At 45.5% G+C, this 22,750-nt stretch overlaps 1 protein-coding gene across 2 annotated transcripts in view; it reads left to right on the forward strand.

Annotated features, from left to right (window-relative positions):
• The window catches only part of LOC121362730 (cat eye syndrome critical region protein 2), a 94,371-nt gene that overhangs the window by 43,225 nt on the left and 28,396 nt on the right, over nt 1–22,750 (forward strand). For both annotated transcript variants that reach the window (XM_041484499.1, XM_041484500.1), the window contains exon 2: nt 6,001–6,095. In XM_041484499.1, the coding sequence (XP_041340433.1) occupies nt 6,001–6,095 (95 nt within the window). The remainder of the gene's footprint in view (nt 1–6,000; nt 6,096–22,750) is intronic.

Here is a 22,750-nt window from a genome sequence, read left to right on the forward strand (position 1 = left end):
TACATGGCTATGGGGCATGAGGGAGACTGGACTGAAATCCAGTCTGAATTTCAGTCTGAAATCTCTTTTCAGTACAGTTTAGCCACCCAACGTGAGTGAGCTGCTCGTTGGTGTTTGTATTACACAGCAGTGAAAAATTCCACTTGGAGAGCAAGGAGCAGTGTGCTGTGCAAATAGGGGAGGGTCCCTGTCCCAAGGGGGAGATCAGGCAGCAGGTTAGTGTGGATGGAGAGCTCCAGCTCTTCTGGCAAGTGGGATAGGTGGTGCATAGAGAGCACGGTGATCTTGGAGTTTTAATCCTGATAGAGGGGGTAAAGGAAGACAAAATGTAAGTTTGCCAATAAATCAAGTCTGGAAAATTCTAGCCTGACCAAAATGTCCGCTGGCATGGCAAAGAGTTTGCATTTGGAAACCTATTTAGGCTGAGCTGAGCAGAATTCAGTGTCTGTTGCATCCCCTTTCATAGCTGGAGGGAGCTGCTGGAGGAGAGGATGGCTGACATTACCCCTTGTGCTGCTGGCACCAGCGGGGACCATGTGGGATTTGTACTTTGCAAACAGCCATAATGTGGAGGCAATGTGACAAATTCTCCCTGGCTTTCTGTTTATAGCCAATCTCCCTCATACAAAGCTGTCATCTCACACCTCTGCCTAGCCCTGGAGTAACATTATGCTCCTATTTTACAACATGTTTGAAATAGCCTTCAAAGTCTGCTCTCAGAAAGTCGAGGAAGGTATACATTTCAGAAGGCTCTGACAGACATTGAGGGGGAACCTGAAGAAACAGGAAAAGGGAATACCTTTTCTGCTCTTTCTTTGTCCTCCTCCCCAAATGATAGTTCCCTTTTTTCCTCCCTCAGGTATTTGCTCTTCATCCCTTGACCTTGACACTAGAATGGAGGCTCAGAGAGGAGCTGGGACCACTGTGGTGATGAGTGTCATTAACCCCTTCACCACACCCCAAACCTCCTGTAGAAGGCCAGCTTGGCTCCCTCTGAGTTTGTGGTCCTGAGGGTGAGGTGAAGATGATGGCATTTCCTTGAGGCAGCTGCTGACTTCATCCTCACTGCCAGCAGCACATGGAGAGCATTCAGCATCCATTTTCCCTGCTGTGGAAAAGCAGAATGAAGAGATTGGGGATCCTTTTAGCTTAGGAAACCTTAAAGCCCTGGAGGATCATAGAGAGAGAAGGCAGCATGCAGGACTCTGGGGAAGGTGGGAGAGGTGCATCCAGCTGCCCACTTGGATAAGACAGTGTTTCCAGCAGCCACTTAAGATGGCATGTCTGGGAGACTCCACCAGGACCAGGAGCCATAAGTTCTTTCTGAATTTATGACACTGCTGTTTGCCCTTGTAGGGTACCCTGGCCCTAGGAACAGCCCTACTGCCCTGCAGTGCCCTCCTGCCTTGTCGTGCAGAGCACTCTCAGTAGGCTTCATATCTTGGAAACTATTTCCATATGATGGCAGGGATCCCAGGCAGGGAGAACACAGCACTGGGCTGCAGGCAGCGTGCTGGGTGGGGGCTTGGTTCCCTCAGGCATTCTGAGAAGGTGCTAGGGGCACCTGAGCACACTGACTTCACATAGAATGGTGCTTCTTGGACTTGACTTTCCATCTTCCTGCCCAATCCCGCTACCCTTTGGCATGAGTTTGCCAAACTTTTGCCCAGATGCCTGTTGTCATTAATTATCTGTGAGGGAAAGAGAACATCCTGACTTAGTGACAGCACTGAAATTTCAGAGCATGGGCTGGGGCTGGCTCAGCACGTCCCGCTGGTGGCTTTTGGTGATCTCCTAAAGCCTGTTGAGTCACTTTGGAGCATTGCAGTGGAAAGCTGATAACAGCAGCTGTATGGAAATAGAGCTGAAGGGATTGGGGTTTTTAAACTGATGGCTAACTTGGACAAGGCTTAGCTGTGCTTAAACTCGTTATGTCCATCACATTCAGTTATAGATGATTCAGCTCCAGCACAGAAGAAACCTCTAAACTGTAGTCCCGTACCTCAGCACCCAGCCTGCTCACACTGGGCTCTTGCAGGTTTGGAGGAGTCTGTATTCTGAAACAAAGCTTTGTAAGGCTGCCCTTTGCACAGTCAGCTTGCTGGAGCAGGAGCTGGAGGCTGGCTGGCTGCTTTCCACAGCCCCATGGTCACCCCATGCTGGCTTGGTGACAGCGGCGTCGCTGTTGTGAACTCATTTGTTTACTTCCATCAGGAAGGTTGACTGTCCTCCCTCTCAAAAATCCGGGCAGATATCAAAAAGGCATCCAAAGCAGCGTTTGTTTCAGGCCCCCAGCCGGGGGGGTTAACCATCCCTGCCCAGTGCTGGGTGTGGGGTCCCCAGCCCCTCTGTCCCAGCCCGCTGTCCCAGGGAGTGGGGACGGACGGGCTGGTGCCTCCTGCCACCCTGCTGGCCCCGCTTTGGGCCAGTGCTCCTCCTGGGAGAGGTGGTCACCCTTGCTCCCACCCTTGCTCCAGCGATTGCCTCTTCCCAACAGTCCTTGCCTGACTCAGGGGGGATTTAGTACCGGGCTGGGGGGAGGGAAAGACGTTAAACAGGCTTTTCCCTAATGAGGTGTGACGCCAGCTGGAGAGGGGGAGAATCCTGCTTTTCTCCTGTCTGTTGCTCTCTCCAGCTAGAGGAGGAGGAGATGTGTGTCCCCCCCTTTTCCTCTGCTGATTTGCTGCCTCTTCTGTTTCCTTTCTGTGCTGTCCCCAAAGCGTTTTGGCAAGGTTCAGATTTCTGTGCTCACAGCTCAGTGCTCAAAGAGAAAAGAGGAAAAACAAAAGGATTGGAGGCGTGGGGAGGATGGTGGCGGGGAGGAAGCTGAGCTGCTGGTCCTGGCCAGGCTGGAGGAGTGTGGGGATGGGTGACTGAGGCAGGGTTTGCCCTTAGGACCAGGGGGGTTTTAGTGGCTTCTTTCTCCTGAGAGTCCCTGGCATCAATTCATCTCCCTCTGTTTAGATGTGCTGCTTGAGCAGTGTGCTGCTTTGCTGGCTGTGCCTTGTTGGAGGGAGAAGGCTGAAAAATCCTCTTGCTAAATGGGGGCTGAAGCATTAGATGAAAACCTGAAGGGGTACTAACTCTTTGTTCATGTTCCTGAGATATTCAGATTTGCATCACATCCTCCTAGTGTGTCTGTCATTCCCACAGCACTCTGAGTGTGTGGGAAGAGTCTAGAATGTAGGTGTTTTGGGACCGGAAGCTGGAGAATCCAGTGGGATAGAAAATCATGACATTCAGATAAATAGATGGACCCAGCCCTGGGTTCATTGTTCAGTCCCTGTGTTCATTCATCAGGTTCCTCTCACTGCTCTTACTCTTCTGTCACAAGCAACAATAGTTGAAATGTAGACAGAAACATTACAGGACAATGTCAGTGACTTTTTTGCAAGACAAATAATCACGGTAATACTTGGACTGTGCCTTTACTGTCATACTCTGGCACTGAGTGCTCTTGTTGGCAGGGAGCAGAAGATCAGGATGGGCTCCAAGGAAGCACCCATGGCATTGGGGAGCACCCTGCAAGTGTCTTTCTACAGAAACACCAACAGCCTCATGCCTGCCACGGATGGGCTTTCACTGGCCCCATGCTGTGTGTGCTGATGAATCTTGTCTTGTTCCAGAGCCCCATTACCCAGCATGGCACTGGGACTCTGCACCCAGCCCCACACTGGTCTGTGTGCCCAGAGCCTCCTTTATCCCGTGGCTGTGAGATCCATCTGGGTCTGGGTTGGATCCCCAAAATTTGTGCTACACCTGCTGTGGAGGGGGAAAACAGGAGGAGAGGCAGGGGGAACAGCCCATCCAGGTGTTTTAGTCCCTGCCCAGGAGATGGCATCTTGCCCAGTGCCCCAGGAATGCCCCCCTGCTCCTGGAGTGACCTGCCAACTCCAAAAATGTAAAGGTCACTCTGGGAAACAATGGCTGCAGATAGGGGCTATCTGAGGCAGTTGTGGCCACTGCTTAAGGAGTGTTAGTCAAACAGCAGGCTGAAAAGGCTCACGGGAAGCAGTTTAAATATTCCTTCATACAAAAGGCTGTCACATCCTAGCAGGGGCAGACTGCTGACTGACAGCTTTAATGAACAAATGTATGTGGATGAGGGAGAGGCTGAATGCAGGGAGGCATCCTGGAGACTTACTTTCCCCCTGCCCATCATTCTGGGTTCTGACATGTCATTTTTCACGAGCTGCAGGTTTATTGTGGTAATGTGGTAACACATCTGGGATGGTTTAGCATATCATGTGCTTTAGGTCCTCCCTGCTCCCCTCTCCTCCAAGGATATTTATAGAAGGCATATGTCCACTAAAATATTTTACAAATAAAGTAAGTCAACACTTCTAAAATACTAGCCACTTATCAGGTAAGCAGGACAAGGAGCAGGACTCAGTCCTTGTGGGACTGAGTCTCAGTGATTCTCAGTGAATTAACTTGGTAATTACTGTTTATATAACATGATTACTATTTACACAACAACAATATCACTCTGTCCAAGGGATGGCAAGCAGCAACTGTAGATTTTGTGTTAACTTGTCATTAAGCAGGGCGCTCATCTAGAGGCAGAGAAGAGAGATTGCTGGTCCTTTCCCTGTCTCTGTGGCAGGACATCAGGCTTTGGCTGCACGCTGCCCTTTCCTTACCTCCGGTTTCCACGTGCAGTTGATGTGTTTAGTACATTCTTCACAGGGCAGGTGTCAGGCTTCCGCTCCTGAAGCACTTTGCATGTTGCACAAGAGGTAAATAAGAGCAGTGTTGGTAATGAAAATATGCCATTAATACATTTCCAATAAAAAACTACAAGCGGCGTTTAAGCTGCAATCTGTTATCAATAATTTTATTACTGCAGTCACTGCGGTCTAATAAAAAAAGCACTTTCTCTTCTTTATTGGGTAAGTGCCAAAACGTTTATCCTTTATTCTCTGGCCATTAACCTTTATTCTGTAGCCATTAGCTTAGCTATTTGTGTAACAGTCTGTTGAGTAACATTCAAGTAGGAATTTGTATTCAATCCATTATTTACTCTGAAACCCAAAAAGAATAGCTTCTTATGCCTATATTGTTTATCCATATTAAATCTTGTTAAATGCTGTATGCTAGTGATGATAAGTCTTAGAGAAAGTGGATTTTTCTTACTGTGAATAATTTTCTGGCATGCAAATAAAACTGTTACTAACCAAATGATATTTGGAAAACAAAGCTTGAAACTGCTAGCTGAAAAAAAGATATTTCTCACAATAGGTGCAAAATTCATAATGACTAAATTTCAGGAGTTTATCCTTTTTGTGGATCAATTTCTGCATCACATCTTTGTGAACTCTGCTGTGCAAGAATAAGCCGTGATATTCTCCATTGAGGATTGAGATTTTGGGTCACAAAGTCTGACATCCCTCCATCCTTTCTCTCTTACTGGACTTGGGAAAAAAATGAACTGTATAAGAAGTAAGTTAAATAATCAAAATGCCTGCTTTTCTTTGAGGCATTTGCTTGCTAGCTTTCAGCCATTTCTGGCAATCCATCTGAAACTGCTCCTTCTGGGTTGTAAGTGGCTTTTAGTGCCCTGCTTTCTGAGCACATCTTTTAAATTGAGCTCACCAGCCTCAGTGAGTGGAGGCAAAGCAGAAGAATGAAACTGTTGATTCCTGTCCATCAGGTGAACATGAGAGAAATCATGCCTTTCTTATTAGGCTGTAGTGTATCTCAACCTCACTGAACCCTATTTTTCTGCGTCCAGACAAAAGCATTCGTCTTCTGGCTGGAGAGTGACATTCAGTAAAAACCTTTCAAGGTCTTCCCATAAACTCTTGCAATGAAGAGGTAGTAGAAGCAGTATTTTTAATGATGAGGAAGGTCAGTTTACCCCATATGTGCTCTGCTGCTGTACACATACATGAAGCTGTTTGGGTCTTTTTGGTCCAGATGAGCTAGCAGGAAATTTTAAGGAATTAGTTTAATGGTTGGATTTTTTTTTTTTTTCCTTCTCTCCTTTCTGCTCATTAGGAACTGGAAGCTGCTCTTCACGGGGATGATGTGGAGTTTATCAGCGACCTGATCGCTTGCCTTCTTCAAGGTTGCTATCAGCGCAGAGACATCACGTGAGTAACCTCGCTCTGTGGCTGAGCGCTCTGCAAGGGGAGCTAATTAACACGTGGCGGGATGTTTCACGGCTTTGGAGTGATGACATGGCACTGATCAGCAGCCACCAGCAATCAGGCCAGATGCTTCACGGAGTGAAAGGGAATTCGAGTTCTCTTGGGTTGAGTTGTAGGCTTTTTAATTGTACGGAGCCGTTAAGCAAACTCCTTTGTTCAGATGCCGTGCAAAAGGGTGTTTGGTGCTCTGCTGTAGCACTGGTGACACAGTGAACATTCACATCTGCTGCTGTGCTCTGCACTCTGTTTGGTCAAATTAGTGATATTAAGTCATCACATATGTTTTCAACATTTGTATGTATTGCGTAGCATAAAACTTGCTGCTCTGCACACGCCTCACTTGCGTGAAAGATCCCATTTGCTTTACATAGGGCCAACAATGATTATTTTCTTAGAAATAGAAGTATTGGAATTACTTCAGCTGCAGGGTGTTGGAAAGTGATTTGATGTGTTCTCTTGAGGTTTTGACATCCAGAGACACTTTGTCAGTGTCCACTAAAGCAGCCTCCCAAATGGAGACATCTGCAGAGCATCATTTTTTAGAGGACTGCCACTCGCACAGCAAAATGTGCTTCCAGTGATAGCAAAGGCTTGTTGCAGTGTGTTTTATTTGTTCTTTTGTGAATCATGTTAATAGCAAAGCATAATTGTGGGGACAAAGACAGCTTGGCAACACATGCAGTTGTCTGGAAGCTGTCCTGCTCCCTAAGATCCCCCTGTTGTGGAGAGGTTTAGGCCAGTGCATAAGCAGATCCATAGGTGCTTGCATTGAAAACTCTATTTCTAATTAACTGATTATGTTCAACAAAATTTATATAGTTGATTTATATATGCATATACCACTTAATTAAGTTCTCTTTCATTGCTGCATAGACATTCAGCATCAGTGGGTATCAGGAGCTGAACTGGGCAGCTGCACTGCTTTTACTATCTCCAAATGATTGACTGTAAAGGGTCTGCAGTCATGTGTATCTTCATCAAAATAGCCACAGAGCAATCTATACCTGCTTGTAAACATGCAGCAAGTTTGTTTCTTCATACCAAAGCCATCAGAAAGTAGAGGCTTAAGTGTTTTGCCCACCTGAACCAGCTTACCCTTGTAGCAGCAGTGGAAGATTTGTCTTTGATAAAATTCATTAATTTTGTGAGGCTGGGAGGCTCTCCAAAACTCTCCAGATCTAAGAGTGTCCATGAAGTGATTGCACTGTGTAATTGTCTCCCCATTTGCAACTCTTTTACCTAAGAAAATTCAGGGATGAATCATGGGTGAGTTGGACACTGGCAAGTTGTCTGTCTGTCACCCAAACAAGCAAAACACACAACCAAACTCCCAAACACCTCACCCAAACAGTTGTGGTGGGAACAGCCTGAGGTGCCTGAAGGAGAAACCAGCTGCACCATTTCTGCAGCCTCCTGTAGAAGGGGTTGCCTCCTGGGCATGAGGATAATGAGGAAAGAAATTTCTGCAGAGGAGATGGGGAAGAGGACACAACAGGAGCAGTGTGGTGGGAATAGTTTAAGGGATATATCAGGAAAACTGCCTGAAACTGCTGGGATGTTAAAGAGGTGAGCTCTGAAGCACTGCAGAGGAAGCAATGGGGGAGGCTGCCTGGAAACAAGAAGGAAAGATGCTGTATGCAGAGGAATGTCATGCAGGAAGAAGCATTAAGATGTAGTCTAAATATGAAAATCTGAAGATAAATAAGAATAAAAGTGATGGCTTGGATACACTTCTCAGAAACCAACTTGCCACACTATTTCACACTTAAAACTGACTGTGGAATCCAAAAGCCTAAAATTCTCCATGTTCCTTACATGTTTCCTTGTAACACCTTTTTTCCACTCTAACCCCAGTTCAAGAGGCATAGGCCTTGGCTGATGCACAGCTTCCCTCCTGTACCTTGTTTTTCCACAAGAAGCTGAGCCTCTAATTGATATTTTGAGTGCTCAGCAGACACTACCCTGCAAATGTGAGAGGCAGGATTTGTGTGGTGTTTGGACTTGGCTTTTCACAGTGGCCCAGGACTCCATACCTCTCTGCTGCAGACAGATAAGAGGTATCAGTCTTGGGTGGGAAAAATCAGCAGTGTCACAGATCATCCTGGTGGTGTTACTGCAGCATCTCTCCAGGCATTTGTGCCCTGCTTCCTCGTGCTGAGGCTGTGAGCTGTTACTATCAAGGCTGTAAATTTTTGTTCCTTGTTGCACCTCAGAGAGAAAGGCAGGAGCTCGTTCTCATGCCTGCTCTCGGGCTGGGGCACTGCAGCTCAAGCACGGGATGCTTCATAAAACCTCAGTTTTCCTACCTCTCTGAGGGGTTTTGAGGTTTAATTAGTTTTGTGTCGGGTCTTACATCTTTGATGACCAAAATGTTATCTGCCTATGCTTTCTCACAGTCTGTCTGGGAGCAGCTTGCAGTTCTTGTCACATCTGTTTTGACGGTGCGCAGGACTGGGCTGCCTGGCTTTAATCATGCATCATAGAGGGGTATAAAACTGTCACATACCTTGGCTAATTATAATGTGCTCTCAAGTAATTTTGGAAGTGGCTGAGAGCCCTTCTAATGCTCAATTTAACATGCTGCAGTTTGATTTGCTTTCCATTCTTTGGGAAAAAAAAAGAGATTATTACTTTTGTAGGGTTCTATGATCCTTGGTTTTGAAGTAGAGCAACTTTGCCTTGATTTTGATATTATTTATGGCAGACTTTTTAACAAAAAAAAAAAAAAAAAGAATCACATACAAGAGAGACTGCTTTTTACCCTGCTTGATGTCTATGGAGTGTTGTCTGGTAACATAAGACTTTCTTTGAGTTATGGATATCTGTGTTTAACTACAGAGACTACTTAATGGGATGCTACGTGATCTTCTCCAAAGTCTTATTTATCATAACCTATCATAGCTGTTAGGAACACTCCATTGACTTGGTTCTTGCTGTGTTAAGTACTGGAAGTGCAGAACAAAAACCAGTTGCCTGCATTTCTGCATCTTTAGCCATGACCCTGTAGCTGTCTTTGCCTGGCACCAGGTAGTTTGAGCACTTGGCCAGGACAGTTTTCCCATTGCTCTCCTATTTTTACTCTGAGCCAAAATACTTGTGTGTCATGATCTGCAGCTTTTGTTGTTTTAGAAATACCCCTCATAGTATCCATATACCATCTGTACCATCTGTATGTAACTATTATGGGTGCAATAGGTATCCAAGGCATGCTTTGGTTTGATGCCAGTGAGATTGCCCCCAGGTTTTTCCTGCTCTCAGCTTTTTTGCACAGGTCTTAAAATGTCTTATGTTTTCTTGTAATTGCTTCAAAAGGCAAATGCCCAGAAAAAAACTCTTATTAGAACTTGGGGATTGCAAAAAAATAAATAAAAATTAAGCAGTTGGAAAAAAATCCTGGTGCTTGCTTCAGATTCTCTGTGATATAAATTGGGTAGCTGCATAGTCCCTAGGGGCTGCCACTTTAATTCCAGCAGGAAATGTGGCTTGATGACTTGTATGAAGACAGGAAGATCAGAGCTTCAGCTAACGGCAGCGGCCACAGCAGGAGCCTTCTGCAGCTGTTTTTAAGTAAGAAGTGATGGTGTGACATGGATGTGTACACTCAACTAAAATATTCCAGAAAAGCTCCTGCTGTTCAGCTTTTCTTTGGGTGAAACTCATTCTTCAATGTTCTGTTATTGCACTTTTGCTGTTTTTCTAATGTGATGGCATAAAACGTTTTAGTAACTTTGTCGTGTTTCTTATTGGGAGGCATTTTGTATGCTGCTACTTTGTCTCAAAAAACATCTTTGCTGCTTTTTCTTCTGTTTTATTTTTTCAACATGCACAAAGGCCAGAATGTGAGGAGGAAGAAAAACAGTATCTCTTGGTTTTTTTGGTTGGGTTGTTTTTTTTTTTTTTCCCTATGAAATTCTTTTCTTTTTTTACACCTCAGGGGATTGGTCCATCAGTATAGCTGAAAACTCTCTTTTTGACTTCTGTGCCACCAGAGGGGATTTGCTTCCTTAGTAATCTCAATTGTTTTTTTCTTGTTATTTCTTCCCTAATGCACTGGAATTTTTTTCCTCCCAAGGGAATCATTGGTTTTGCACCTACCTTAAGCTCGTGTGGGATCCCTAAATTATCCTTGCAGCTTTGGCTTGTAGTTTGCACCTGATTTTTCTACTAAGGAGAATAAGAGGATATTCCTTAACTCCCTTTCCTCACAATTGTTTGAATTATTTCTGTCCTATCCTTAGCGGTGGCATTGAGAAACACTCCCAGTATGGCATCTGAGAGCTGTATTTCCTACTTGCTGAGTTGCCAGTCAAGAACACTGTGTCTGTTCTGTGTATGTTCTAACACTTGTTCTGTAATCACTTATTTGAGCTTTCATCAGAAAGAGAGAGATAATCTGAAATCTTCTAACCTGAGGAACAATACCTGTTTCTGAAGACTGTGTTTAATAGCTCTGGGTATTTTGCTTCTTCCTTCTGCTTTGTCACTTTTGTCCAGTCTTTATTCTGTGCAGACTGTGTCCTTACAGGTGCTTTGGGGGTTACCCCAGGTCCCATATTTTGGTAAAAGAAACCTCAGTAAAATGCTTAACACCTTGAAATCACCCTTGTGCATGTGCCTACATGAGCTGTGTCCTTCCAGAACTGCTGTTTGTCAGTCTGGTCTGGGGGATAAAGTGGCAGGTCAACAGGAATGGCAAAGCAGAGCTGAGATTTCAGTCTCGTGGATGCGGAGTGAGCTAGGCTGTGGAAAGAGCTAAGCCAAGCTGCTAAGACTGAGCTGAATGAATTCACCACTTCAGCCCATGCCATAACCTCTGGGGCAGCCAGCCTGAGCTCAGTGACAGCAGAGCTGGTGCCCACCACTTTTGGAAGGAGTTTTAGCAGCCCGCTCTTGCAGTGGTGCCGGTGACCTTGGTTATAACAACTGCTTCCAAGGCCTGGCCACAAAGCACCTCACTAACTCAGAGTCATATTCATGAATGCCAAGTGAATATCAACAAGATCAGCATTATTTACAGTCTGACTTTTAACAGGTGCTGCCTTGCATACATCATGGATATTGGTGGATGGCCTCTGGAATCAGCCTGGTATCGGCAGCACAGGAGATACCGTGAGGGGGCAAGGGAGATGAAGTGGCTGCATTGCTCATCTTGAATCTAATTTTAATATTTATTATAGTAATAGCCAAGCCATGCAAGGTGAGCCTTTTAAAGGGTAAAAAGTGAAAATGAAGCAGCTGGCAGGTGTTGGCAAAGGAAGGATGAGATTACAGCAGTAAAATAACACGGTCATTCAGAGATTAATGAGAAGCACAGTGGAATAAAATTATAGAGTTGAAATATAACTAAAGCTAAGTAAATGTCTTTGATTCTCAGATGGATAAAATGAATCTTTAAAGAAGAATTTAAAGAAAAGTTGGTAGCATGTTCTGGAAGTGCTATTCCATGGATGTGGTGGAGAATAAGGACTGAAAATGGAGAAAGAAAAAGAGGAAAAGCTGTGCTGTTATTGTCAGGGCAGATGGATGGGAGACAAACAGATTGGATTGCTGGGGAGAGGGAGTTATGCAAAACATTGACAGGGAGGAATAGGTGGCTAAACTTCAAAGGAGGAGCAGGGAACAGTCAGCAAAGGGTCTTGGAGACTGCAGTGATGTCATCATGCCAGTGTCAGAGCATGAAGTATGAAAGGGACAGCTGTATTTATAACTTCTTGATGTTGCAAACCGAGTACTCTGGAGAGGAGGAAGAAAGCAATGAAAGCAAAAAAAGAAACTGAGAAGGCAAGTAAAAATATCATCTCCTTTCAAGGAAGAAGGCAAAGGATTGGGTAGAGAGACAGATGGGTTGTGGAAGTTTGCCTGATGTGAAGCCTTTGCCCTCACATTTGAGGCTTGCAGTGGTGCTCCAAAACACTGGTGCAGGATTTTTGCTCCAGCACAGTTGGTTTTGCAGGCCACTTCCCACCACCTCATCCAAATACAGAAAGCAATGTTTAGTCCAAGGGTGAATACTGGAGAAGATCTGAAGTAATTTTTTGGAGCCTTTTAGCCTCAGTGGGCTTGAACAGCTGGAATAGCTGCTGGCCAGCTGCTAGGCCACTCTATGATGTGGTGTGTCATGTCAGTCTCTGTTCTAAGTCACCCATGCTTTTACTTTTTCTCCCATGTTATCTTCCAGCCTTCCTCAGTTTCTTTCTGGCTCAACCAATGTAGTTGTTTAAACTTTAAAGAAAAGAAGATGAAAGACCTGTTCTGAAAAAAAATCCCAAAAGGGACTTCTTTAGGACCTATTTATCTGTAAAAATTTGGGTTTATCCATGGTCTCCAGAAACTTATAATGTGTGGGGCTGGTTCTAAGAAAAGAATTTGCTAAGCTTATTTGCTTCAAGACAAGCCCACACTAGGTATTTTGTGCCTCCCAGGGGACTCTTTTCTCTGACATTAAGTGTATTTTTCTATGAGCAGTAAGGCACATAAGGGCTTGTTTCATATGGATTTGTGCTGTAATACAGGCATGTGTCCTATTTCCCCATCATCATCAAGACAATAACTCCAGCTTCTTCCCCACAGTGCTCATCATCACTGTAATACCCTAAGGTCCTCTCTGCAGCCCCCAAACAATCAGAAGTGCTTATGGCACAGAGACACTGTTGTCTTTCCTTGTGGCAATGAATTGGGAGCATGCTTTCTGTTGATGGGCACTAGGAATTAACAATGCAGCATTAAGCTGGCTTCACTTGTTCTTCAAGGATCCAGGAATGAATAGTAAGTAATGATCCTCTTCCAGTCTCAATGTGGAGCATGTGAGCCCCATTCCTATTTGCTCCTTCAGAATATAGGAGATGTATTTGGGTCTTTTGTAAGTTAATCAGCTCCAGCCCCCAAGGAGCTTCTCCTCAAAAAGAATCAAATAACAGCAGTAGAAAGAAAGAAACGTGGATTAGAATTGGGAAGTACATATTGAAGCCTGGCTAGATGCAGGTGAAGGTCATCGATGGGAGAAGTGAATTGTCATTACAGAAAAACCAAAGCCCTTGCTGTTCAATCACAAGGTGAAATTTGGGCTGCAGGTACATTCATGTATTCTGGACCATCCAGAAGACTGTGTTCATCCCTCCTGAGGTAAAGGGTACTGTGTCTTGATCTTCATTTCATCGTGTCCAGAGTAGCTTCTTGTTGGGGCACACGTTGTGTGGTTGGTTGTTGAGGTCACACAGAACAGGACACTAAACAAGGAACAAAAAAATCCATGCTTTAGAAGTCAAAAACATGCACCTGAAGCAGCGTGTGGCAGAGCAGGGAGTGCAGCAGCCGTTCTCACCCTTCATTTGTCTGTGTGGCCATCAGCATCCCTCCCTGCCATTCTCCAGCTCAGAGCAGTAGGTGCTGGCTGTGTGCCCATCGTGCAGGAGCCCAGGTGTCCCTGAGCAGACCCCCTCCAAGCAGAAGCCAGCAGCCTGCATCTTGCCAGTGCATCACCCCCATCAATGTTACCCAAATCCCCCCAGACATCTTCCCCAAAGGAGCTTGTTCATTCCTTTTTAAACACTCAGAGCTCTCGTGCTCCCTTTTCTTTTTCTATCAAACTACAAGTAACTAGTTTTTGGATAAGTTAATAGTTCTGACACTGACTCTTTTTGTTTTCCCTTTGGATCCTTGTAGAGATTGCCCTTTGTTATTCAAAGCCGAAGGTACTTGACACAGCAGCAATGCAGAAGCCCCCGGGCTTCAGGCTGTGCTGGCTGTGTGATCCTTATGCCTCTGAGCCATTCCCATCCTCAGTGTCTGATAAGCCTTGGGGAAGAAATGGGAAAAGAATGCAGCACTCCGAATTCCTGAGGGGTGCTGGGAGCCATCCATCCCTGTGGGGACAGGAGGATGTTCACCTGCTGACCAGCGCCTTTCAGATTCAGCATTTCACTGAATTCAGCTGCTAGGGCACCCTCCTGCCTTTGACTTTCTTTACAAGGCTGACAAAAATCTGGCTTCCTATCTACATGTTAGGGAGAAAGGTATCTTGCCATTGCTAAGTTGTTTGCAGAAATGTCCAGGTCAGATGGTTTTGTGTTCAGGTCCAGGAATTGCTTTTTGAGCTCTAAAACCGACCCTAGGAGCTGCTGTCTTGGATTCACTGTACTGCTCTCTGGAGAATCCAGGCTCTTTGGTTTTGTGTTGCATCCAAAAAGCGGCACCATTTACTGATAACATTAACTCTGTTGGTGTCGTCCAGCCTGCTGATGTGCCTGTAAAATCTCCAGTTTGGCATCTGCATGGCTTAATCTTCTCTTGGTGACCTTGAGCTTCAGCAGGGGACCAGCTGTGCTCCACAGGTGAGAGCATTGTTCCTTCAGTCTTACTCTGCACCTCTGTCTTGTGCACCAGTACCATCAACATCAGAACCTATCATGAAAACATCCCTTTGCCATTGTCTTCCCATACTTTGGACCACTGTTTATCTTGTGCCTTTAGCACACAGCCTCTGTTGGCTCTGAGGCTCAGGACCTCTCTTCTGCCTCCTGCCATTCTGCCTTGGCCACTGGTCTGTCACTCACTTTCTTATTTTGAATGTGACAGACTTCTCTGTATCTCAGGGTCTTGGGAGATTCTTTTCTCTTGTTCTGAACATGCTCTGAGGGGAAAGTTCATATTCCCAGTCTAGCTGTGGTGATAGATCTCCTTGGATATGGAAGTGTTGGGCTCCAGCTCTGCTCAGCTCTCCAAGCCTATTGACCAGCAGCATGCCAGGGAATTCATTGTTTAATGAAAGCCATTTTCCCTGGCCTTCCCTGGCCAAGATCAATGTCGACATGTGGCAGGAGATGGCCTGCACTTAGACATCTCCCTTGTGTGTTCTTGTAGAATCACAGCTTGACAGCAAAGCTTTTTAGGTGTGATAGGCATTTTCAGTTCTATTGTTAATTTATCATAGGTGATGGTGTGAGATAACTTATTCCCTTGGTCCTTTGCACCTCAGATGTAAAATGTGGTGGCATCAGAACTGGAGCCACCCTGTTGTAGTGCCTGCTGTGCTTCCCTTGCTGGGGAAAGCTTACATAACTGATATTGCCTCTTTCTTGGGCTCACTTGGTTCAACAGGTTCCTCGAGGCAGGAAAAGAGTAGCTGATCCTTCTGGGGACACTCAGCTTGTCTCCTCTTTAGTTGCTGAACTGTTCAGTGCTACCCCCACCAAAGAAGCAGAAACCTCTTTACTTCTTGACAGACACTGCAGTTTTCTTCCCATTCAGACAGGCAGGAGTCTGACCAACCTTCTCACCAGGAGTTTTCTGGAAGTTCCTGTATATTTTCAGATGCAAGTATTTTACAATTTCAGCCATTTCTCAAGGAACTGAGGTCTCTATTTTCAAGCCTTTCTCGTGCTGGAGCTGTAGTGCAAGTTTCAACATGATGGTTGATAATGCATGTCAGTGACTGATTACAGAGCTGTTTTCCTCTTGGAGTTTAAAGCTACCCTTGCTGCTTTCACGGGCTGTATGTCACACTGAATGCAACTGATTTGTTCCTGCATCCTTTGAATAATGGTTTCAGGGTAGTGCCCTAAAGGTAAAATTGAATAAACTGTGAAGTACAGAGTATCCGTGGGGTTAGTGTGTCAGCAAAGCAGGGCAGGTGTGTTTAAACACACATTTGGTGTGAACATGGTCACCCTGAGTCAACAACAACAATGCCCATGGAAAATAGCTTCATCACTCTTAATTTATTGTGTTTATGCAGATGAAATTAAGGGACAGTTTTAAAACTGTCTTGAATTGTCTGTTCTTTGTATGCATTCAAGGTAAATAATCCTTTCTGTTCATCTAATGCTACATTAATTCATGTTTTCACAAATATATATAGCAATACAGTTTGCTCAACATAGTGATGTTTCAGGATCTTTTAGCAGAATTCTCTTCCCCCTCTTTTAATCCACTTATCCAACTCATTGATTTGTCATTATTGGTTTTCACTCAAATTGCAGCATCACTAGTAGGGGGTGGAGTTCCTGCTTCTCTGTCCAAAACCCTGCCTGTAGTGAGAGCACAAGTCAACCCTTGGTGGAGATTGTGCAGAGACTTACTGAGTTTGAAGGAGGGGTTGAGCTAGAATTGAAAGACAAATGAATTTAATCCTATTAATCTTCCCTGAATCTGTCTCGGCAGTGTATGTATCCTGCTCATCCCCTTTCCCCCCAGGATTTTCTCTTCCTACCTTCAAGTGTTGTTTGGCATGTTTCTGGCTGCTCTGGTTTCATTGATACCATATTCCTATTTCTTCCTTTCCCTAATCAAGCAACAAAAACACTGAAGCAGTCCTTGCTCCTTCCTAAAAAACATATGCAGGCCCCTGCACCCAGCATGCATCTAGTTAACAATATGTGTCTTCCTCATCCTCCAAGAACTGCATAATCCACCAGGCTTGGCAAATCCAACCCCTTTTCCCTCCAATGTTTCACATCTTCACACCAATCACTTCCTTCCCTGGCTCACTTGGCCATGTAGGCTGCTGGTCTCTTGGGAAGGGGAGATGGATGCTGGGCATCTGCTCACTCCTTCCTCTATTTTGGTGGGGGTGAGGGAGAAAACAGCAAGGCAGATAAGGGCAGTGAGGAGCAGCTGGGCATAGGTGAAAGAAGGGCCATCAGTGCCTTCAGGTCATGTTTCCTTCACCCAAAATTACTTTCACCTTCTCACACAGAAGGAGAAACAACAATATGCCTTTTTGTTGCCTCCCTGTACTTTGAGGTGTTAGAGGCAGGGCCACAGCACGAAACACTCGTGGCCCCTCCTGCTGATCCTGGGGATGGTGATGCAAACAGAGCAGCCCTGGCTCACAGAAGGGTGCTTGGAGCTCCTGCAAGCAGGGAGGCACAATATGACAGGACAGTTCAAAGTAACAGGTATGTGTGATTTCTCCTGCCAGTGCTGCCTTTCTCTCACACAGCCCAATTAACAGGGGTCACAGAGCACTGATTAGCTGCCTTGGTGTTTTGTGAACATAAAGCAGTGAAAAACACAGGGTGAATGGGGGAAAAAAGATCAAATAGACACTTATCTCAGCACTCCTGCCTGTCCCTGGCATTTGCCAGCCTAAGGAAAGAGCCTTTCCAGAAGAGACCAATGCAGGATGGTGCTCTATCTGTGCTGATATCTCTGCTGCTTTTCTGCCTTTCCTCAGCAAAATAACAAATAAGGCACCCCCAGCAGCTGTGTTGTTCATAGGGTTGTTGCTAGATAAGAGCCAAATCACTGGAGAAGCATGGGCCACAGGCAGCTGGGGAAGATCAGAGCATGCCCTTCTGCCACACTGGTGTGTGAGATGGCTGCAGCTCCTCCTCAGGAGGAGTGGACTTGCTGGCTCCTGTCCTTCCTGAGAGGGAAAAGGGCTGGGAGGCAGCACAACCAGCTCAGGGGAGGTAAAAGGGCATCTCCATCTAGTTTGAGACTTGCTGAGCTTGGTCTAGTAACGCTAAGAAGCCCAAGCTGGGAACTTCCACGGCTGCTTAGGCTGTAGCTGGGGTGAGAAATCTGGACAAGCAGACCTGGACTGTTCCTGAAGGGTGGGCAGTTGTGGTGACCTCGTGCCTTCCCCTCTCTTCCTTCATACCCCCCTTTTTTTGGGGTGGCAAAGCAACGCTCCCACTTCAGCTGTCATAGCCAGGTTAAGTGGCTGCACTTGCTTCTGTCAAGCCAACACACGCTCCTGTGGTGTGATCCCTTATTAGAGCAGACAGCCCACATCAGCTCTCCATTCTCCCTGCCTCCCCAGAGACACTGCCTCGCTCCAGAGCTGTTCCTATTCTGCTTCTCTGTGGGATGCAGCACGTCTGCCAGCTCCCCTTCCAGCTTCCCCAGGGTTCATTACATGGAAGATGGAGGAAAACAAGGAGCAGGAGGCTTCTTATAGCTGCTGGGTTTTCACAGATTATTTTTTCTCTCTCTCCTAAAGATGAACACTTTTGGAGTTCGGGTGGGAAGTCCACCATGTAAATCCAACCATGTAAATTAGATCCAACCATGTAAATTGGATTTCTGTAGCAGGATTGTGCTGCCCTTCTGCTGGTGAACCTCCTGTCCTAGCCTAGTGTTACAGTGTTGGAGGAAAGGTCCAGAACCCTGATGTCTTCTCTAAGTGTCACTTCAGCATATTGTTAAGGTGGTCTCTGCTCTCTGCCATATTGGAGTTCTGGAAATGAGTTATGGGATGGACAAATGAGGACCAGGAAACAGGAATTGCTAGGGTGCTGAAATTACTCTGCTGTCCTTTACTTTTGTGGAAGACATGGATCTTTCATGGATGTGGAAGCCTCCAATTGGTCACATTTCAGACTGCCAAATCCTGGAGTTAGGCCAGATTGTTTTAGAGAAGATCTGCTGCTACTTAATATTTGCTAACTAGGTAATCTTTTGTCCTTCTGTTTTGAAACAAAACAATGGTTCTAATATAGAAAGATTGTATTTCTTGTTCAGCAATGGTGAAGACAAATGTCCTTGTGTGGAGAGCCCTGTGCCATCCACCTGCTTAACTCTTCAGATGTCTTTCTCTTCCCTTACCTGACGGCCACACAGGTAAGCCACAGAATTACTGAGGTTTGGACAATGTCTGCATTCAAAAAAATAGTTCTAGCTTGCCAAGGAGGACAAAAGGCAGACCTGTACATGCCTTGTGATGGTCTTGTGCTCCAGCAATCTCTGCTGTCTTTACAATGCTGGGAGGAGAAACTTCACTCTGGAGGTCTGATCAATGTAATTTGAATGTTTTTCTCCCCCTACTTTGTGATCTCTTTCAGGGTCCATTAATGTCAGCTGTATTCCTCTTGTTCACAGCCACTAGCAGACCAGCAGATTTTCTCCAGGCATGATCAAAACAGGCACTGAAAAGCAGGATGTGTCTGTATGTTTGTTTCCTTCATCACAAGAGCTCTGCCTTGTTGGACCTTGCCGAGGTCTGTCACAAGTATGGTGCGGAGTTTCTGCTCTCTCTAGACTGTCCTTGGCTGGAATTTTTGAAGTCTGTCCCCATCAGTGGTGCAGCTAGTGGCACTGCTCAACGTGGCTGTTAAAGCCCAAGGTCATGACTCCTGGATCTCCTTGGTGATTTTGCTCTGCTGCAGGGGATGTTCTGTGCAGAGAGCCTTCAGGGTGCTCGCAGCCCTTGGGGTCAGGCAGTTTGGTCACCCTGATGACAATTTGGCCCCTGCTCTGAGCAATATGTGCTCCCTGTTGGCTTGCACACCTCCTGAGCCAGCTGCACACAGAGGGCTTGCAAGGATTCCTCTCCAACACTCTTCTCCCCCTGGAGGATGGGGTAGTATCTCTTTCCCCCTGCATCATACTTGACTTCGTTTCTCAGTAGGGTAAATTGAAGGTGAAGTACAAGCTGGTCCATGAAGCTTCCTCCCCCACCTCAGATAAGAAAGCTCATTAATACAGTAAAAAAAGGTCTCCATTGTTACATGAGAGCTCAAGGTCAGGCTGGTAGTAGTAACTCATATTGCTTCTAAGGTCAGCCTAAGCTTTCTCTTTCTGACAAGCCACGATAGATTGATCATGGGGGCCCTTACATTATTTTTTTTCTTCTGAAATAGGCTTTGCTTCTCCTGACCCTGTTAATGATGTTTGACTAAGGTCATCCCAGCAAACCCTGAATCCTTCCCATTCCCTTCCAGAGGGCTTGCCTTTGTGCCAAAGCATTGTATGCTTGTTAAGAATTAAGCTTTCCTGATCTCTGCTGTAGCAAAGAAGCTGTCTTCATTGGAGAGGCGAGAAATATCTTGAATGCCATCTGTCAGTTAATGCTCTCATTAACACCTGAGTGACTCCCAACACCAAGCTGGTGCATTTTTGCCAATTCAGAACTTAAAAGATGCCAGCCCATAAGGTGAAATATCTTCAGTCCATAAAATTAATTCCATTATAAAACGTCTGTTCTGGTAAGACCTAGATTTTTGTGGTTTTTCTTTTTTTTTAACTGGAGAGATCACAGAGGCAAAGGCAGTTCTCTTGTGTGCTGTGAATTAGATGGCCAAGAAGTCTTTTTTCATTTAGTACTGAGAACCTCCTAAAATCCACACTTGTGCTCAGTGACTGAATGCATTTGAGTCTTTTTTAGCTTTTAAAGCCTTTACTGGACAGTAGTATCACCTCTATTATTTCCCTTAGTGGCTAACTCTGTAATAGGAACTTCAAGAGTAATTACATTTATCTTTAAATGGTCTTTGGTAGAAAGGCTGAGCTCTCCCAGTCTTCTTTTCCATGTTCATCCCGCATACAACTCTTGGACAGGAGTTGGAAGAGGTCTGTTGTTGTCCCTGCTCTCTGTCATCCTCTGGTTTTGTCAGGGTTCTTGGTGTTAATCTCAAGAACAATATACTGTCTGGGATTAGATGCAGGTCAGCCTTGCATTTTCCCAGCAGTTTTAGCTCAAGAGCTTGCCAGTATTTACTCTTCCATTGCATTTTGTAAATTAAATGAAACAAGAGACTTAAAACACTGTCAGCATGATAGATATTCTAGCTAGTGGGTCTAGGCAATTATTTGGCATCTAAACTTTCAGAAGGCTTATTTGTGTGTGCCAGCAGTGTCCAAACATCATTGGTGAATTTTTGTCTCTGGTATTTCAACTCCTTACCCTAATGTTTCCTTTTATCCAATATTTGCTCCCATAGGACCAGAGATTTTGTGAGGGGTGGGTTTTAGGGGTTTTTTTTAGAGATGTGTGTGGGGGGAGGTCTTGTAAAAAAATTGGCAGCAGTAGACCAGATAGGGCAATGTGCTGTGACAGTAATTCCACACTTGGGCCATGGCATGCTGCCTGCAGGAAGCACAGATTGACACGGGGACTCTCTTACTGAATCAGTGTTTGGTTTAGCTTTTGTTTGTTTGGCTTGATTTTGTTTACAGTTTTCCAGCCAAGATTTGATTTACTTTGGAGTCTTTAAAACTAAAAGCACAAGTGACTCCGCTTCCTTTGGGCATGAGGATAAAAAAAAAAATAAGCATTGTGTGTCTGTACACATAATTACAGCCCCAATTTGCTCGGAAGGAATTTCACATTGAGTTTGCTCCTCCAGAGTCCCTGTGGGGCTGGGGTCTCTAGGTGCAGCTGTTCCCTGCCAAGCATGCACACCAGAAGCTCCAACCAAATTTTTCCATGTATCCCATCAGCTCTGTGAAATTCTCACCCTCTGTTGCTGAGGTCTCCAAAGGAGCCCCTCTAGGAAGCCGGGCACGGTGACCAAGCTTCTTTTTCCTGACAGCAGAGCATGACCCCACGCGTTCAAAGCCGGGGAGATGGGAAGGGTTGCCTCTCCTTTGAGCAGGGGAAAACACTTGGATTGCCAGGCAGGGGGAGGAGTCCTCAGCTCCCCTCTCTGGAGCACAGAGAAACCTCCCTCTTTGGGAGGCAGCCGGGCAGCAGATGGCCGGGCTGCGGCGCTGAGCTGTCAGGGCTGGATCATTTCTCTGGCTGCTCTGGGCGCTGATACCCATGGTGGAGAGCAGCCCCTCCCTCAACTTGCTCCATCTTCTTTATGCCCTGATTTTTTTGCAGCTGCTACTAAAGATCACAGGCAACTTGAGCTGCAGCCTCGGTGGTACTCTTGTGGATTTTCTGACGCTGTTCCTCCCCTTTGACACAGATGTGCTGGGTCGTGTCCTTCCCTGTGCCCCAGATTTCTCTTTGTATATGCAACATACGATTAAAACTTTCAACCACAGTTGCAATTCAGCTTCGACCTCCTTTCTAATCTTTGCAACAAAAGATAGGGACCTCTGACAACAGCCCTGTGGTTTCAGAGTGTAGCCAGGGGTAAGACTAAGAATTGCACTGGGCTCTTAAAATCATTGCATCCACGTGGGATGTACCACATGGATATGCATGTACCATTCCACCACTGCCCCACTACAGCTATCCAGATTGCTTTGCACATCAGGGGGCAACTGCAAAGAAAGGGATGTTTTGACAAGTGAGGGACAGTTTATCTGTTTTATGAAATATTAATGGTGCCAGTCAAGTTGGCATGGGAGAAGTTGCAGAGTTCTTCGAGGTACCTTTTCTGATCTGTTGTAGCTGGTTTCTGCAGTGCTTTTCCTTGGTTACTGGGCTGTGTGGAAGATGCATCTGCTGTACATCAGGAAGTGGTGGAGTGGTGGTGAGAGTTGTGGCCCATGGTCTCACACTTTTCTTGTAAATTGTTTCTAAGATTCCCAATTTACTTTCAGAAGAGGGTTGGTTTTTCTTTGGATAGATGCCCTGAGACAGAATGTGCCCATGTACCACTTCAACCTCCTTGGGAACACTCCAGTTTGTAGAGAAAAAGACATGACTGACCTAACACTGCCTCCACTTGCTGAGTGTTTTTACACATTTCAGTGATGCTGAGAACCTCTGGAGAAGAGATACATCTGTCTCCTCAGCTCAGTGATTTCCTTCCTGTCCTCTTCCCACTTACAAAAGAGACTTTGGAGGTTCTCAGCTGCAGCAGAGACTCTGTAGGACTTTCAAGTGTATTGGTGTCCTACTGCTGAGCTTGAAAGAAGGGTATTTAACAGACTGTATCCAGGTAATTCCATTCCTGGATCCAGTCTTTCTGATTCTTGGG

Source organism: Pyrgilauda ruficollis, unplaced genomic scaffold (genome assembly GCF_017590135.1).
Source record: "Pyrgilauda ruficollis isolate IOZ18807 unplaced genomic scaffold, ASM1759013v1 scaffold66, whole genome shotgun sequence".
Taxonomy (NCBI): Eukaryota; Metazoa; Chordata; class Aves; order Passeriformes; family Passeridae; genus Pyrgilauda; species Pyrgilauda ruficollis.